Here is a 17248-nt window from a genome sequence, read left to right on the forward strand (position 1 = left end):
GGGGGGTTGCCATCCTTTTGCGAGAGACCAGCCCGTTTGTTGTGTATCGTAGTGAGGTAGGGGAGGAAGGGTGGGTCGTGCAAGTGCATGGGCTGTGGATATGGGAGAGGGTGGCGCTAGTGTGTGTCTGTGGGCCCACAGAGGGGGATGGACATGTCAAGACTGCCTTTGTGAGGGATGTGTTAGTGTACCACCTCCGGTCGCTTTCCCCCATTGCGGATGTGGGGGGTGACTGGAATTGTGTGGTGAGGAGGAAGGATGTGGAGCCTCGAGGGGTGGGGTTTCACTCTGTAGTGTTAGGGGACCTTTTGTGAGGGGCGGGGTTGTGGGATGTGGCTACAGGTGAGGAGTGGGAGGTGGAGCACACGTTTGTGCGATGAGGGTATGCTGCTCGTCTGGACCGTTTGTACGTAACACAGACTGCAAGGGTGGAAAGGGTGTGTGTGGTGGACATAGCATATTCAGATCATCGGGCGGTATTTGTTGAAGTAGGGTCGGACGGGTTGCCTAAGAGGCATAGGAGTTTTTGGAAATTGAATGTTCGGCTCCTTGAAGATGGAGGAGGGAGGGAGGGGTTTGCACAATTGTGGAGGGAGTTGTGGTTGGGGGGAAGCTGTTGTGGATATGTTGGCGTGGTGGGATGGAGTGGCAAAGGGGAGGATTAGGGTGTATTATGTTAGACAGGGCAAGGGGGAGGCTCAGATGACTTTTGGGCTTATAAGATATTTAGAGGGGCTGTTGAGGGATTGTTATGGGAGTGGGGTGGGGGGCAGGGGCTATCCTGCAGAGGAAATAGAGGGGCTGAAGCAATGCATCAGGGAATTGCAGAATCATAAGTTTGATGCAGTGCGGGTTAAGGGTGGGTTAGAGGAAGTTTCGTGGGGTGACAGGCTGTCGGTGTGTGTTCTGCGGGGGCAGCGGAAATGTCAGGCGGCTACAGAGATGGAATGTTTGTTAGTGCAGGAGGAGGTTGGAGGGTTTCGTACGACAGAAGGGATGGGTTGTTATGTGGATGAATGGTGAAGTGCAGGGAGGGGCATTAGGGCAGTTGGGAGGGCATGTGGTCAATGTTCTGAGCAGGGGACCCCGTACGGCACTGGGAGGGGACATTGACAAAGGGGAGGTGTGGCGGGCATTATCGGGTATGAGTAGAGGTAAATCCCCGGGAATCGACAGTCTGCCATGTGAGTTTTACTTACAAAATTGGGACATACTTAAGGAGTTCTTGGTGAGATTGTTGAACGCGATGAAAACAAAGGGTGAACTGGGGGTTTTGCAAGCAACTGCGGTGGTAGTTTTGGTCCTGAAGGTGGCCAGTCCGCACACGGTGAAGGACTATAGGGTTATTTCTTTACTGTGTGCGAATTATAAGTTATTCACTAAAATATTGGGGAATAGGTTAAAGTGTGTGATCAATAGGGTGGTGGCAGCGGGCCAGTATGGGGTGCCAGTAAGAACCATGTATGAGGGGTACGGGGTGATTCGGGGGTTTGTGGAGAGTGTGCAAGGAATGGAGTGGGGGTGTGTTGGCTTTAGATTGGAGGGCTGCATATGACAGTGTCGAGAGAGAAGCGTTGTGGTGGATACTGAGGAGACAAGGGTTTGGGGATGAGATTGTGAGGTGGATACAAACGTTGTATCATAGAGCAGTTGTTCGGGTGCAGGTGAATTGAAGGGTGGGGGAGTGGATCCCTATGGGTATAGGTCTGCGGTAGGGATGTCCTTTATCCCAACTACTTTTTGCATGTTTGCAGGGTCCGTTTTATAGAGCGGTGGAGGTATGCGTGAGGGGCGAGTGACAGGGGTGGGTGGGGCGAGGTGTGCCGGGAATTGTCGGTTATGTAGATGACATGATGATTCTTGTGCTGGAGGGGGAAGGTTTAGGAGGGGTGGGGAGGATTGTGGACCTGTTTGGAGAGGCGACTGGTATGAGGGTGAATGTAGAGAAATCTAAGTTTATTGGGTTGGGGGATTGGGAGGGGAAGGTGGGGGGAGAGGGAAGTGGGGTGTTGTAGATCGGGTTAAGATGTGTGGGACTGAGTATATGCAGGATGTACAGCAAGCTAGGATGGTTAATTCTGGGAGTGTCGTGGAAAGGGTGAATAGACGGTTGGATGGGTTGTGGCTGGGACATTTTACGCTTCATCAGAGGGTCATTGTAGTAAATGTCTTACTATATAGTAAAATTTGGCATGTGGTCGCAATGTACCCTTTGTTGCAATCAGATATTGCAGTATTATTGAGGAGAGTCTTTAGGTTTATTTGGGGGTTGGGATATGATTGGTTACGAAAGGGGGTTGTTACTCTCACAGTGCACAGAGGCGGGCTGGGGTTAATTAATTTAAAGAGTAGGATTATGAGTGTATATGTAAAGAGGGGGTTTCTCCTAGTGGGGGGTGTAAAGGTGGTGGGTTGCACCTTTTGTATGAGGATGTCAGAAGATGGTGGGTAGGGAAGGATTTGCGTGTGTGTGAGGGCATGTTGCGGGTGCTCTTGTATGTTAGGGATATGACACACATGAGGGTGGGGGTTTTAGAGAAAGTGGTGGGGGAAAGGGAAGTGGTGACTGTGGAAGGAGTGTATCCAATGTATGCATGGGGGATATTTGGGGAAGGTTGTGTAGACTACGCATCTGGCCGCGGGAGCGGGAGGTGATATTCCGGTTCCTGCATGGTATCCTGCCATCAGGTGTGGTTCTTCGAGACTGGAGGATTCGTGAGGAGGGCGTCTGTGGGGTTTGTGGGGTGAGGATACAGCCTTTCATGCAGTCTATTTCTGTGAACGATTGGGGGACGTACGGGAGTGGATGAGGAGGGTGGTACAATGGGTGGGAGGGGGTATTTCGGTCTTGCGGGCTCTAAGTCTGGATGTGGGAGGGGTGGGAATCCCTGTGCAGCGGGCACTTGGTTACCTTATTGTGGATTTTGTGTATGTGTCATGGGCAATGAGGGGTCAGGTGGAGTGGGGGGTTCGTAAAAGAGTATTGGTGGCAACCTTTTATTGTACGCTGTGTCAGAATCGGGATCTTTATGGGATAAGGTGGGAGAGGGATTTCCCTGTAAGCTATCATGGTTTAACGGTGGGGGTTCTCTTGGGGATGTAAGAGGGGGAGGGAGTCAGGGGATGCAGCAGGCTGGTCTCCCCGGGGGGGTGGCTAGTGTGTGTGAGTATGACTGGAACACCTCTTATATGTTAAAGAGACAAGGTGTTTTATAGTGTGTAGGTTATGAGAGTATTGGGTATGAGGTATGAGGTTTGCCGTGTGTTGTAGCATCAGTATATATTGTGCTTCTTTTATTATGGGGAAGTGGTATGCGTGTGGGGGGAACATGACAAACTTATAAAGTCACTATCGGTAATCATACTATTTGTAATAATTGGTGTCGAATGATGTTGCGTGTGCGGGTGTCTTACAACTGTAATGTATGGTGTGGTTTTTATGTGTTGGGGCCATTTTGGGATTCTTGTGTTATATGAACACCACTGTTATGTTAATGAGTGCTTAGATTGGCTTTGTTGCTGCTATGTTTGTCAAATCATATTTTCTTTTTGTAAAAGTAAGCTTTGTTCTGTAAGCTGTGCATATAGTGTGTATATTTGTAATGTCAGTGGTGGTGGCCGTTAACCTTAGTACTGAAGATATTCAATGCAAACATGCAGGCCTATGGTTAATTATTGTGTGTGTTCTTATACTTTCTATTGGTAGTGCGGGGGGGGGGTTAGTGGGGGTAGGAGGCATGGTGCCAATACTATTGCATGCTGCACCCATTGTACTAGTTCCTGATGTATTTGTTGGTGGGTTGCTTGATAGGTAAGCTTTGTGTTATGCATGGTGTCTAGTTTTTATGACCTGGTGTAGTGTCCGGCTGAGTTAATGTTTACACTGCACACATTTTATCTTATCTCTGTGTACCTAGCCGTATGTATATGTGTGCGGGTTCTAATAAAATATATATAATATGCTGTGCATTGTGTATGTTTAGGTAGGGGTGTGTTTTATAATGTATTGTTTATGGTATAGGGTATTATCCGTATTATAGTTAAGGTTCTGTTGTTTATATGCGATATGTTTAGCGTGCGTGTAATGTTTATCCTTTGTGTTATGATTTATATGTATTTCGGCCTTGGTCATAAGGTATCATATTCTTGTTATGTAGTGTATTTAAATAAATATATAAAAAAAAGACTGTTTAAGGACTGTTGGGGAGAGGCTACCAGTCTCGTCGCACACTTAACACGGAGTTTATGGTCCACAGTAGTGATCTAATATTAGTAGTGAAATTGTTACCTTCGTGAAGATTATTAAAGTGCAAGGAATTATTATTGGCCTGTTGTACCATGGAAAAGGTGATGTGGTTCTCACATAATTGGAGCTTTGTGTTGGTGTTCGTGTACGTGGAACTTCTCTCGTCTACCTCTGCTAATAGTAAGTTGTAATTAATAGTTAATTTAGAGTGTAACTATTGTGGTTTTGTTTAAGGTTATATATTTTGCAAGTGGTGTCAATTTCTGATCTTTATCCTTCGGTAATTATGTGAAATTAATTTCAAATACAAAATATACTTAACTCTTGGGAAATTTAAATAATCAATATTTGCTACTTTGTAATTAAGCCTTACGTAAATGCAACGATGCATTTTTCCCTCGCAGGAGCCTCATACAGAAGACTTCTTGCATGTTCAAAATGCATACCAACCACTACAAACACCCGTTTAATTTCTTATGGAGTCGTTAGCATTTTTAATTACTTTCTGGCCACGTCAATAAACTCTGAAAGATTATCATTGAACGATGACTTAAGAGAGTCGTTATTCTACATTGTCAGTAATGAACCTGGTTATTGATCTTCCATATTTACAGAATATTTCTGGATACTCGTTGTGCATATTCCTAAACTTTTGTTTCACATGTAGCGGTGACTGACTGGTTAAGCTTTACAACTGGTTCCTCATAGAGCATATTTAATAATTGCATAGGCACTACATTCGTCGCTCAACCTATGGGACGAGCGGACGTAAGCTGAGCCTGCCCTCTGCTGTCAGCCGGTGACAACTTGGTTTTCTCAAAATGGCGCAGCAGGCAAGAAGGGTAAACACTGTCGGCATAGAAGTGGTGCGTGGGGCTGTGCATGCCCACTCAGCTCAAGTTTTATTACCTGCCATCATCAGGGACACATACGGCATTGCCAACGAAGAGCTGTATGGTGTAGCCTTGAACGGGGCATATAGAATTTGTGAAATTTCTCAATGCAAGTGTATACGAGGACATAGTCGCCAGGTTCCAAGATCTTTGTGTACCAGTGAATCCTGCAGTGACAGTAAGGCTACATGATGTGTCCCGCCATTATACGTGGGTGAAGATCAGAAATGTAACCTTTGAGGCTAATGAGGCAGACCTACGTGCCGTCTTCGAGAAGTTTGGGACTGTTCATATGGCGACATTGGGGAAATGGAAGGAAGGATCGCATTTTGGGATGCCTGAAGGAAGTTTTTCCTTAAAAATGACAAGAGGCATCCTATTCCTTCCTGTATTTTCCTAGAAGACTTCAGGACTCAAGTAATGGTGACTTATGCAGGGCAACAACGTACCTGTCGATTATGCGGTGCCTATGATCACATTGCTGCACAGTGTGTTAAACAACAGGGTACACAGGCGAAGGAGCAGCATAAGGAGGCATCAGAGGACCTTGAGACGTTGAATTTGGCACGACCTGAGTCGGTTTCCTTGAACAAGGCTTGGAGTGTGGAGGTCGAGGAGGCCTTGAGGGAGGAAGAGTGTGTAACTCTTCCGAGAGACATGCACTGCCGGGCAGGCACTGGAGACCAAAGATGTGGTGTCACTGGGTGAGGACAGGGCCGTGGAGGCTACCATTGATTCAGTCCTCCACGACCTGTTAGGGACCTCAGGAGAGGTCACAGTTGAGGGGCTTGTGGGTGCCCTGGATGCTGCTGGGGTTCCAGGTGGTGAGAGGGGGGTGGAGGCATGTCAGAGACCCAGGTTGAGGCTGGGTTGCAAATTGGCACGGTGGTGGCGGAAGTGCACGGGGATGGCTTCCAGGTGGAGGCGGGGAGAAAGGCTCGAGTGTCACGGAAGAGAGCGGCAGTGCCCTCGGACGTGGACGATGTGGATGTGCTCACTCCGGCACAGCGTTCGGGCAAAAAGGTTTGGGCTGAAGTGGTTGAGCATGGACCTGGGATGTCCAGGGGCAAGGGGCATGTGAAAGCAGATCACAGAATGGTGATTGAAGATCAAGGGTGTATAAAGGGGAAGGGGGATAAAGGTGGTGCAATACGTAAAGGAAAACCTCCATTGACAAATTCAAGAGTCTCTCTATAAATGTTAATGGTCTGAAAAATTCTAGGAAGTGTGAATGGTTTCATGAGATGCTCATTAGGTATGGTGTAGATGTAGTGTTTGTGCAAGAGCACAACCACAAGCCGGGTTGTATGTTGATGATTGAGGGGTATACTGTATATGCGGCACACTCAACGAGATTGAAAGGAGTGGCTATTTTGGTGAGGGAGGCTAGCCCGTTTACTGTACATCATTGTGAGGAGGGGGGTGAGGGGAGGGTTATAAGAGTGGATGGGACATGGGGAAGAGATAAGATATCTTTTGTGTGTTTATGGTCCGGCGGAGGGGGACAGTCGAGTGAAGAATGAGTTTGTACGTGAAGTGTTGGTGTATCACTTAAGGTCGCTTCCAGCATTAGCTGTGGTGGGAGGGGACTGGAATTGCGTTATACGCCGCAAGGATGTGGAACCTAGGGGAGCAGGATATTGTTCTGGCGTTCTGAGGGACCTGTTAACCGGGGTGGGGTTGGTGGATGTGGAGGGGGGGGGGTGGCGTGGGAGGTGCAGCACACCTTTGTGAGGCAGGGGTATGCTGCACGGCTGGACAGGATATACGTGACAAGGAAAGCAGTGGTGCGGAGTGTAAGGGTTTTGGATGTCTTTTTTTCTGATCATAGAGGTGTTTTGGTGGATTTGGGATGGGAGGGTCGGCCGAACAGGTATAAGAGTTATTGGAAATTGAATGTTCGGTTGCTTCAAGATGTTGAGGGGAGGGTCCTATTTGCACAATGGTGGAAAGGCTTATGGGAAGGGATGGAAGTCAATGGGGATGTGTTGAGATGGTGGGATGTGACGGCGAAGACGAGGATTCGAGAGTTCTATGTCCAACAGGGAAGGCACGAGAATCAGTTGGCTTATGGGCTTATTAGGTATCTTGAGGGGCAGTTAAGGGAGTATTATGAGAGAGGAAGGGGGGGGATGGGAGCCCCTGTGGCTGACATAGGAGTAGTGAAGGAACGCCTAATGGAAGTGCAAAATGAGAGGTTTGATGCGGCAAGGGTTTTAGGGGGGTTGGAGGAGGTCATGTGGGGTGATAGACCATCGGCGTCTGTCCTGCGAGGGCAGGGGCGCCAGCGCGTTGCAATGAAAATGGTGGGTTTCAGAGTTCTTGAGGACATCGAGGGGTATAGGGAGAGACAAGATTTGGTGACGATGGAGGGGATGGGAGGGTATGTTGATGCTTGGCTTAGTGCACATATGAGGAGTGTGGGTGTGAGAGAGGGGGCTTTAAGAGAGACAGGGGGATGGGTGCGGAGTGTGCTGGACAGGGACGACAGGGAACAGTTACAGGGGCCTATTGTGAAGGAAGAGGAGTGGACATCTTTAATGAGTATGAGCAGGGGTAAGGCACCTGGGATAGATGGGCTGCCTGCGGAGTTTTACATACAGCATTGGGGAGTATTAAAAGATTTTTTGGTGCAATTATTTAATATCATAAGAGAGGGGTGCGTTGGGACCTTTGCAGGCGACAGCACTAGTAGTTTTGGTGCCAAAGGGTGAAAGTCAGTGCACAGTGAGAGATTACTGGATGATATCACTCATGTGTGCAGACTACAAACTTTTTGCAAAAATTTTGGGAAATCGTATAAAAAAGGTCATTGGAAAGGTAATAGTGAGGGGTCAGTATGGGATTCCGGGGAGATCAATGTATGAGGGGCATGGGGTTATTAGAAGGTTTATTGAGGGTCCGCAAGAGGGGGAACGAGGGGTATTGGCGTTGGATTGGAGAACGGCATACGAGTGTCGAGAGGGAGGCTCTGTGGAGGATCATGGAGTGGCAGGGGTTCGGGGAGGACATTGTGAATTGGGCGCGTACTTTATATCGGGGAGCTGGGATGTGTGTACAGATAAATGGGAGGGTGGGGTTGCATGTGAAAATGGGCAGGGGATTGAGGCAAGGTTGCCCGTTGTCACAAATATTATTTGCATGTTTACAGAATCCGTTTTATAGGGCAGTGGAAAGGTGCATACAGGAGGGGGTAAGGGAGGACATACGAGGTGGGAGTCCCAGTATCATAGGTTACGTTGATGACACAACTGTCCTAGTGAGTGGGAGGGAGGGTCTGGAGGGTCTGGAGAGAGTTATAGATGTTTTTGGGATGGCAACAGGTATGGCAGTGAATGTGCATAAATCAAAGCTCATGAGATTGGGTGAATGGGATGGGCAGGAGGGCGGGGGTGGGGGGGTGAGGTGAGGTGGTGTCGTGGACTGGGTGAAAATTTTTGGAGTTGTGTATATGGGTAATGCTCAGATGGTGAGGGAGAATAATTCAAAGGGTGTGTTAGATAGGGTATTGGGAAGATTCAGGATTGAGGCCGACACACCTTACGCTACACCAGAGGGTCATTGTGGTCAATGTGCTTTTGTACAGTAAAATATGGCATGTGGCAGCTTTGTACCCTTCAGTGTATGGGGATGTCCGGAGATTGTTGAGCAGAGTTTTCCATTTTATCTGGGGTTCGGGATGCGATTGGTTGAAAAGGGAGGTGGTAACACTTCCGGTGGCCTTGGGAGGGCTGGGGTTAATTAATTTGGAAAGAAGGTTGAAGTGTGTATATGTGAAACATGGGTTGCTAAGGGCTCAGGGGGAAGAGAGTGGAGGGTTGGGGATGCTGCAGGGAGATCTTCGGAGATGGTGGAAGGGACAAGATTTAAGAGATGGTGAGGAGTTGTTGCGTCTATTGATGATGGTCAGAGCCGAGAAAAATGCGGGTAGGGTCCATGGAGAGGAAGATATGGCCTAGGGTGGTAGTGGCAACGAAAGGAGTGTACCCGATGTACGCATGGGAAGACATTTGGGGTCGATTAAAAGGGTTACGCATCCGGCCACGCGTGAGGGAGGTAATGTATAGGTTTCTTCACGGAATATTGCCGTCTGGGGTTGTTTTACGAAATAGGTGAATAAGGGAGGGTGGGGAGTGTCAGGTTTGTGGGGTAGATGAATCAGCTTTTCATTTAGTTTATTTTTGTGAAAGCCTAGGGATTGTGCGGGAATGGTTAGGGAAAGTAATCCGGTATGTGGGGGGGGGGGGGGGGAAAGGGTTGTCGGTTTTGAGAGCGCTCAGTTTAGATGTAGGTGGGGTTGGGGTAAAGGTTCAAAGGGCAGTGGCTTACTTAATGGTTGATTTTGTGTATATATCATGGGCAATGAGAGACAAAGGGGCGGAGGAACGTAGGATGGCCATAGCAGCATCCTTTTATAGAACAAAGTGTCGCAACAGGGAAATATATGGTAGGAGGTGGGAGAGGGATTTCTCGGAGGGCTACAGGGACTTTCTTTTGAGGGATTTATGGTCTTTATAAGCGGTCAGGGGCATGAACGGGCTGGCCTTCCCAGGGGGGGGGGGTGAGTGTGTTGTGTGAGTGTGTGTGGAATTGTGTGAGGAAAGGATGTTGAGGTGATATTCAATGTGATATTCAATGTGATATTCAATGTAATGTCTTGGTGTTATTGTGAACACCGATGATTATAATTTATCTAAGGATTCCTTCATGTTTTGTAAGGATGTACATAAGCATGTTAGTATATAAGCATATTTTAACCTGTAATTATACATGTCTACCTATATACGAGCAATGTAACTTGTCATAATAATGAGGTTTCATACCTGTTTTTTAACTAGTGGAACGTTTTGGTATTGTATATAATGTAAGATCTTGCCTGGGGTGTTTTTGCTTATATATTGTTAGATGTTTTTTCACATTTTCATTATATATGTTCAAGTGAACGAGTTTTTGATCTTGTGTATAGCCAGGTGAAACTGGTCAGTTTTTCACTTGGGGGGGGGGGGGGTAGGAGTTTAAGTAATCTCTGCAATAGCAGGTCATGTGATACACGTCATATTTTAGATGTCTAATGTTGTCCATTCTCTGTAGGATGTGATGTATAGATTATCTCCGGCAGTGTAAATAATGTCTGCTGGAGGGAATAATGTGTAAATTTATTTATTATTGTGGTAGGTTTGTGTGTAGCGTGTTTTTAGGGTGATATAAGACGCTAATTACTATCAAGGACTGTTGGTGGTTATGAGTGGTGACGGCAGACAGTTACTAGGCATGTGGGGGGGGATTTGAAGTGTCAGCGGTAGTGTCTTAAACCCACCACCGTGCACGATATTAATTATTACCATAGGGTATATGAGGGTAGGGTGGATTGTGTTCTATGGTGGATGTGAGTCATCAGGTTCAGACATTCCTTGTATTAGTGTCAGCCGTTTAGCTGGCTGGTTTGTGTTTATATATATATATATATATATATATATATATATATATATATATATATATATATATATATATATATATATATATATATATATATATATATATATATATATATATATATATATATATATATATATATATATATATATATATATATATATATATTTGTCATTGAAGTTTTTAATGCTTTTACAAATGTATAAGAGATTTGTCACTGTGTATCTAAGGTGAAAGTGGCACGTTTTCATGAGGGGGGCCCCTCATGGAAGGTTCCTTGATGTTGGTGAGGGGCTCTTGATTTAGGGAATTGAATCTGTGCTACAGTTCCCCGAATTAAGCCTGAATGCCTTCCACATCCCCCCCTGGGCGCTGTATAATCCTACGGGTTTATCGCTTCCCCCTTGATTATAATAATAATAATTCATGAGGGGGGGGGAGTGTAAGCTTTACTGGGTAGGTTCTATCTTTTTTTTTTTTTTTATATGACCACCTTTTCATGTACGTACAAGCGGTGTTTGATTTGAGTGCAGCAGCCAGTTCTGTCATTATATATGTGCTTCTTCAGTACTGTGTAGTCAGTTGATTATTGTTCACTGCCTCTATCTTGTTACATATTGATTATGTACCCATACATTTTTGTACCTGAGTTTTAAATAAAATATAAAAAAAAATTGCATAGGCACTAATTTAAAGAATCACAATATAGGATACATCAACACATTTGAGTTTTAAACACCTCCTGACGAAGGTGTTGTAAAAAATAACTTGTACCACATGTCGGATTATTGCAATTTTGCATTTAGCTAACCCTGCATTTAGCTGGTGAGGGGCTCTTGATCTAGGGAATTGGATCTGTTCTCCAATTCCCCGAATTAAACTCTAATACCTTCCACATCCCCCCCCCCCTCAGGCACTGTATAATCTTTAGGGGTTTAGCGCTTACCCCTTGATTATTATAATAATAATAATTATAATAATGCCTTTAGCTAAGCAACTTAGTTCTTGCTAAAGAAAGATTGCCTTAATAATGTTCTGTAAATGTTTAGTGTAAACTATCTTTTTAGTCCCCAAATGTACAAATTAAGATTTTTCTGTTTGTAGCTTATATTGAAATTGAGAAATATTATGCACGATTTTTTCATAATTAGCGACAAGGCTGAAAGTTTTAAATACCAGGCTACCCGTATGTTGTTCTCTACTACAGAGTAAAAAATTCACTATTCATAGCTACGGCGAGAGTCCAGGTATTTGTGACCATATACATATGCTCTCTAAATAGTTTTTAATATTTTAAAACCCGAATGTAATATAGGAAGTTTAATCTAAAAGTGAAGAGAAGTTCGTCTTCGGGATAGTTAACTATTTTTAAGTAAACACTGATGATTTGGCTCCTAAAAATTTTCCTTTAAATAAAGAAAAGTCTTGCACTTGGAATAAACTTCAATAGTTGAAAAATATACAACACTAAAGCCGCTTACTAATCGATAAGACTACCCCTGCTAGACTTTATACAACATTTTTATTATCGGTTTGTATTGTCAATAAAAATTAATTACATTTCTCGAAAACCTTAGCATCAGGTCAGACCGGGCTGCCGGGCGTTGACCCCCGAAATCCTCTTCAGGTATACTCCAGGTAATACGATCTGCGTTAATTGTAAAAAGTACAGCATATTCAAGACACTGGAGTTGCAAGCAAAGTTTATTCATCCATTGACCGCTGGGAACATACTGAGAGCAGAAAGAAAGTATTAATTGAATGCTTTCGAAGTGACAATTATTTCTTTGAAACTGGAAAGAAAATAGCTGCATTTCTGCACTGTCATACTGTAGCGTTTTGTCGTCTGAACACTTTAGGAAGTGTTGCACAGATCAAGGGGGCTGTTGATTATGTGGCCAGGTATCCAGAGGTGTGGGAGTACATGCTACAAAAAAAAAGCATAACAATATACCTATAAAGAATCTGTACTAGTTTACTCGATTAAGTAGTGTTGCTTATGAATTTTTTTTAATTATATTGTTTATCGACAGGTTGCTGTTACAATGGTTTGTTGTACAAGCTAGGTAGCGTAATCGAAGTGCTTCCAGAGATGTGTATACAGCTTATTTGTGCCGCAAAACCATCTACCGTAGCACCCTTCTTTACTGCGACTATTGTTCCAGTTAAACTAAAATACTGTGAAGGTGAGAACAGACCATGAAGTAGCTTTCCGTAGTTCTCGTGTGATGTACCCTTATTTTATAAACTCCATACACATATTCAGGCTGCCTACTATGTACAGTAAGCTTTCAAGTATGATGCATATTGTTCAGAGGGGTTCAAATGTTTTTTGTGTAGTCACTAGCATTCGCATAGGTGGGATAGGAATAACTTTATGCAAAAAGTCTCGTTAGACTTCCTATTTTCGCTACATAGTTCTTTTAAAAGAGCACACTGCCAGTTTGTATTTTCGAGGATGTCATGATTCTGATTGGACGCCCTATTTTCTAATTTTTCTTTGGAAGAATAGGTAAGCTATTAAATTTCAATTCCTAAGATTAAGGATAAAGCGTGCGCACACATTGCTCAATCGCCTGCATGTATGTGCTTCGGATTAGTTGTGCGGTTCAAGGCTGGACACATTACTGAAGAGTGGTTTAAACTTGCTTAAGCCATACTTCGATTACTAGTGTAAGGACCAGGAAAACTTTTGGTCACCATTTTCTTTGTCTTGCTGTGGTGGTATGTCCGTTTACGGACTTTTTTTTGAACGAGATTACCTTTTTAATTTTTTTTTCTTGTACCTAATAATCTCAAAGGCTGGAGTTTTCTTAAGTTTTTAATTCCCTTTTTTGACTTGAGCATAGCAAGTCTTGCTGACCTTCCCAACGCCTTACTCCTCGTCAATTTCTGTTTTGAGATTGGTTTCCTAATTCAGAGATTGAAATCGTTGAAGGCATATCTACTAACATCACCCACAGATTGAATAGTTAATAAATGAGCAAGTCTGGTGATATACAGAATGTTGTAGCTTCGTCATTAATTGAAATACACTTAAGCTCTGAAGTTGTTCTATTGAACAGGTATCCTCTTTAAGAAAAGTTAAGTGATTGCCTGATTTTTCTTCCTAAGATTTTATTTTAGTTCCACGTTGCTGTACTGTAACAACGACAAAATTCGTGTAACTATCTACACCTGCAGGTTACCCAAGACCAAGATTGAGTTCTTTCAAAGCTTCCTGAAGCAAGTCCATTAATTTTCAAGTTTGACTTAGTAAGTTCAAACAAAATCTTACTTGTACGAAGATGGAAAGTGACTGTAGTGTAAATACTCGCCTGCCTATTTTGTGTAGTGTGAAATTTTTATTGTATTAATATTGGTATAATTACCGACAATATATAAAGTAAAAGGACACAAATGCAATTAATGTGACATTTTATTGTGGCAACGTTTCGTTCTCCAGGAGCTTGATAAAGCTCCAGGAGAGCGAAACGTTGTCACAATAAAATCTCACATTAGTTGCATTTGTCCTTTTACTTTGTAATTTTTATTATTTAGTCAGGATAAGTGTATTTCTCAGAACTGCTAATTTTAAATATCTGATGCATCATACGAAGACAATATTGTACGTTTGTGGCATACAATACAGACATTTTGGAGAATTAAGACAAATGTGCATCCTTTGGGTATCTTTATTGTAGACTTTTCGCCATCCAGTGGCTTTATCAATTCAAATTAAAGGACATATTGGGGAAAACGGTAAACTGTATACAAAATGACGTAATCAGTCCCTCTTCAACTCCAAGGCTGAGGGACTGATTTGAAGTCAGTGAATCCTAGCATACTATAGTTAGAAACTATCGAACAGTTGGAATCGGTGCTATCACTTAAGGATGCCTCTTGTCATTGGTTTCAAATTTTTAGTTCTGGTTAGTTTAGCATAGTAAATTTTCAATGAAAGTTTCGATTTGCAATTTTATTAAGTTGTTTCCACTCTTCTGGTAAACTTCAGAAAACTGAGGAGTGGATCATGCGCCTTGCATATTTGTTAGACATATTTGCGCAGCTGAATAAATTGAATCTTCAGATGCAAAAAATGTATAAATCATAAAATTCATGGGTTCCTTGCAAGCTTTTACGAGCAAGCTGAAAAACTGAAATAGAAAGTGCAAGAACAAAAGTGCTTAAATGTTTAAGAAACTGTTCAATTTACGTTGCTAGTGTTGAAGACTGATTCCAGAGTTTGCCCCCCCCCCTCCTCCACCCCAAAAAATAGCAGCATTTGCCATCACTAGAAAATAAACTCGGCCGTTGTTTTCCTGAACTTAGTGATGAGGAGTTGGATTTAGTGCTAAATCCATTTAAAATGTCAGTTGAAAGTTAGTTGGATGTCAAGACGAATTTAAGGAATGAAGACTGATTTGGCAGCAAGAGATATGTTCGATGAGAAAGTAATCAGACTTTTGGACTTTTTTGTGCGATTCCTACCCAAAAGTGGCAGAAAGAGATATCCATCATGCATTGCTTCCATTTGTGTCGACATATCTTTGTTAGTCAGTCTTTTCAAACTATACCACAGGTGGGACTTGAACCTGCTGATGGTTGGAAAACTCCAGACCAACGCTTTTCAACTCTGTTGCTTAGTTTTTGTGCAACAAAGTAGACTGAAGGATGAAAATTACCTATGTTCTGCCCTCCGCTTATCCAAGAATTTGCTAAGAAAACAGTCATATGTTTCTCACTGACGGTAATCATCTTCAGAATAAAACGAATTACAGTACCCTGGTATTCTATTGAACTTGGTTTATTGAATTGTGCTTCAGTAACTTTAGTATAAGTAATTAGCAGTGAATATAAGTGTTATTTCGAATGCACCTTTTGAGTCTGACAGTCTTGAAGGGAGGAAATGACGCTGACATACGGTGAAAAAGGGTGAATGAGGCCAAAATAAAAGGTTGGGAAACCACTGCGAAAGATTTGGAAGTGGTCAATCCCTTGATAACTGGTAGTTTGTCTAATGTAAAGGCTCGAGGGCAGACTACTATACTAAAGGTCCAGCAGCTAGAACTGTTAGTTTTTTTTTATTAAGAAACCTTACAAAAGTACAAATGATGCATAATAAGAGTACAAAAAAAAACTTTTACGCTACTAGTACCAGGTTATTCCTGGAGGTAACAAGTATTATAACAACATCATACCATTTTAATGTTCAATCTGTCAGACATTGCAACACAAGGGTATCTTGGTACAGACCTGCAATCAACTTCGACAACCTCTACTAGTGAGAACGGCTGGATTTGAGAGGGACCTGACCTCCCAACATCTGCGTTCTTACCTCTTCTAGTGACCTACCTCCTGGCGTTATATAAGGCTCCATCCTGTCACTTCATCTCCATATTGTTTCATACTATGAAACAATGCTCTTCTCCAGACTGAGGGACTGACCACCTCAAAACTTTAAGGGTGATGGACTGATTACATCGTCTTCAAGTATCTTCTGCTTCTATCAACTTTTCTGTACTCGACTGAAGAAGCCTACTGTGTAGGCGAAAAGTTTCGAAATAAAGATACCTAACTGTTGCATATGTCTTACCTAACAACCTGTCGGTATTTTATACCATTTTAATGTTCAACATCCTGTTATAGCAAACCGTACACGCTAAAATAAGACTGGCTAAGTATTAGTCATTTATAGGTACCGCCACGCAAAATGTGACCAAAGAAACTCCAAAAGAAAATTTTACATGGGTTAACAAAATAAAAAGGAGTATGTCATAACCTATTACAATGCACAACATCACTATAAAGGTAAAGTTGTATCACATGACCAAAGCCATAACCACCTTTAACACACAATATATATACAACACAAATCATGTCAGTAAAGTAAAAGACTCTTACTAAAGCTACCATAACTATAAAACAGACAAATCCCGAACATACCCGCTATGACAGGGTTCAGAGTATTGGTTAAAGTTGTTACATTATAGCCTAACCAATAGGAATTCTGAAGGAACGCATGATTCCTTATGCACAATAACCATGGGAAAAACAGTATTTTAATATTAATGTATTAAACCATCAAGTACAATAATTTTTGTACAGAAAACAGAACAACATACATGTAACATACAATAATAAAATAAAATAAACCCTAAAACAAGCATTCACAACATCATAAAACTCGGCACATCAAAAGTTTAATACCAAACCCTACACAGAAATTAAACCTCCCACATATGTATGCAAACCGAAACTCTTGTCCACTATAATTTTAGGTATAAACCCTTTAATAAACATGGTATAGACCCAAGACCTATACATACTCTTAAGAATTACCACACAGAACCTCCAGCAAACAATAAAAGTTAAACATAATACAAGACAAGTAGTAAGTATAAGAGCCGCTGTATCTTGCCGGTCCCAAAAGAACTTGACATGTACCTCAGAAAAATTTGTTGAAACCAACTTGCCATACCTGATTACTTAAAACCGAGATCCAAAGGGCTCGGTATCCTGGCTATCAAGGAAGATTTCTTACACAGTGAACATAACAATCAGGTTCAGAAAATTTAACCTTGTAAGCTACTCTTATATCTCACTAGGACAAACATTCCCGTGAAACAGAGCTTACCATCCATACCAAACTGCCACTACCTTCCTCTTACACACCACAAAAAATCCAGCGTCAAAC

The 17248-nt window shown here is 42.8% G+C and overlaps 1 protein-coding gene across 3 annotated transcripts in view; it reads left to right on the top strand.

Annotated features, from left to right (window-relative positions):
- Positions 1-4193: 4193 nt before the first annotated feature.
- LOC128700278 (kielin/chordin-like protein) overlaps positions 4194-17248 on the top strand; it is a 56943-nt gene continuing 43888 nt past the window's right edge. For 2 of the 3 annotated variants that reach the window (XM_053793336.2, XM_053793338.2), the window contains exons 1-2: positions 4194-4426; positions 12606-12758. In XM_053793336.2, coding sequence (XP_053649311.2) covers positions 4339-4426; positions 12606-12758 — 241 coding nt within the window. In that variant the 5' untranslated portion in view covers positions 4194-4338. The remainder of the gene's footprint in view (positions 4427-12605; positions 12759-17248) is intronic. The other variant, XM_053793337.2, reaches the window with a different exon arrangement.

Source organism: Cherax quadricarinatus, chromosome 71 (assembly GCF_038502225.1).
Source record: "Cherax quadricarinatus isolate ZL_2023a chromosome 71, ASM3850222v1, whole genome shotgun sequence".
Classification (NCBI taxonomy): Eukaryota; Metazoa; Arthropoda; class Malacostraca; order Decapoda; family Parastacidae; genus Cherax; species Cherax quadricarinatus.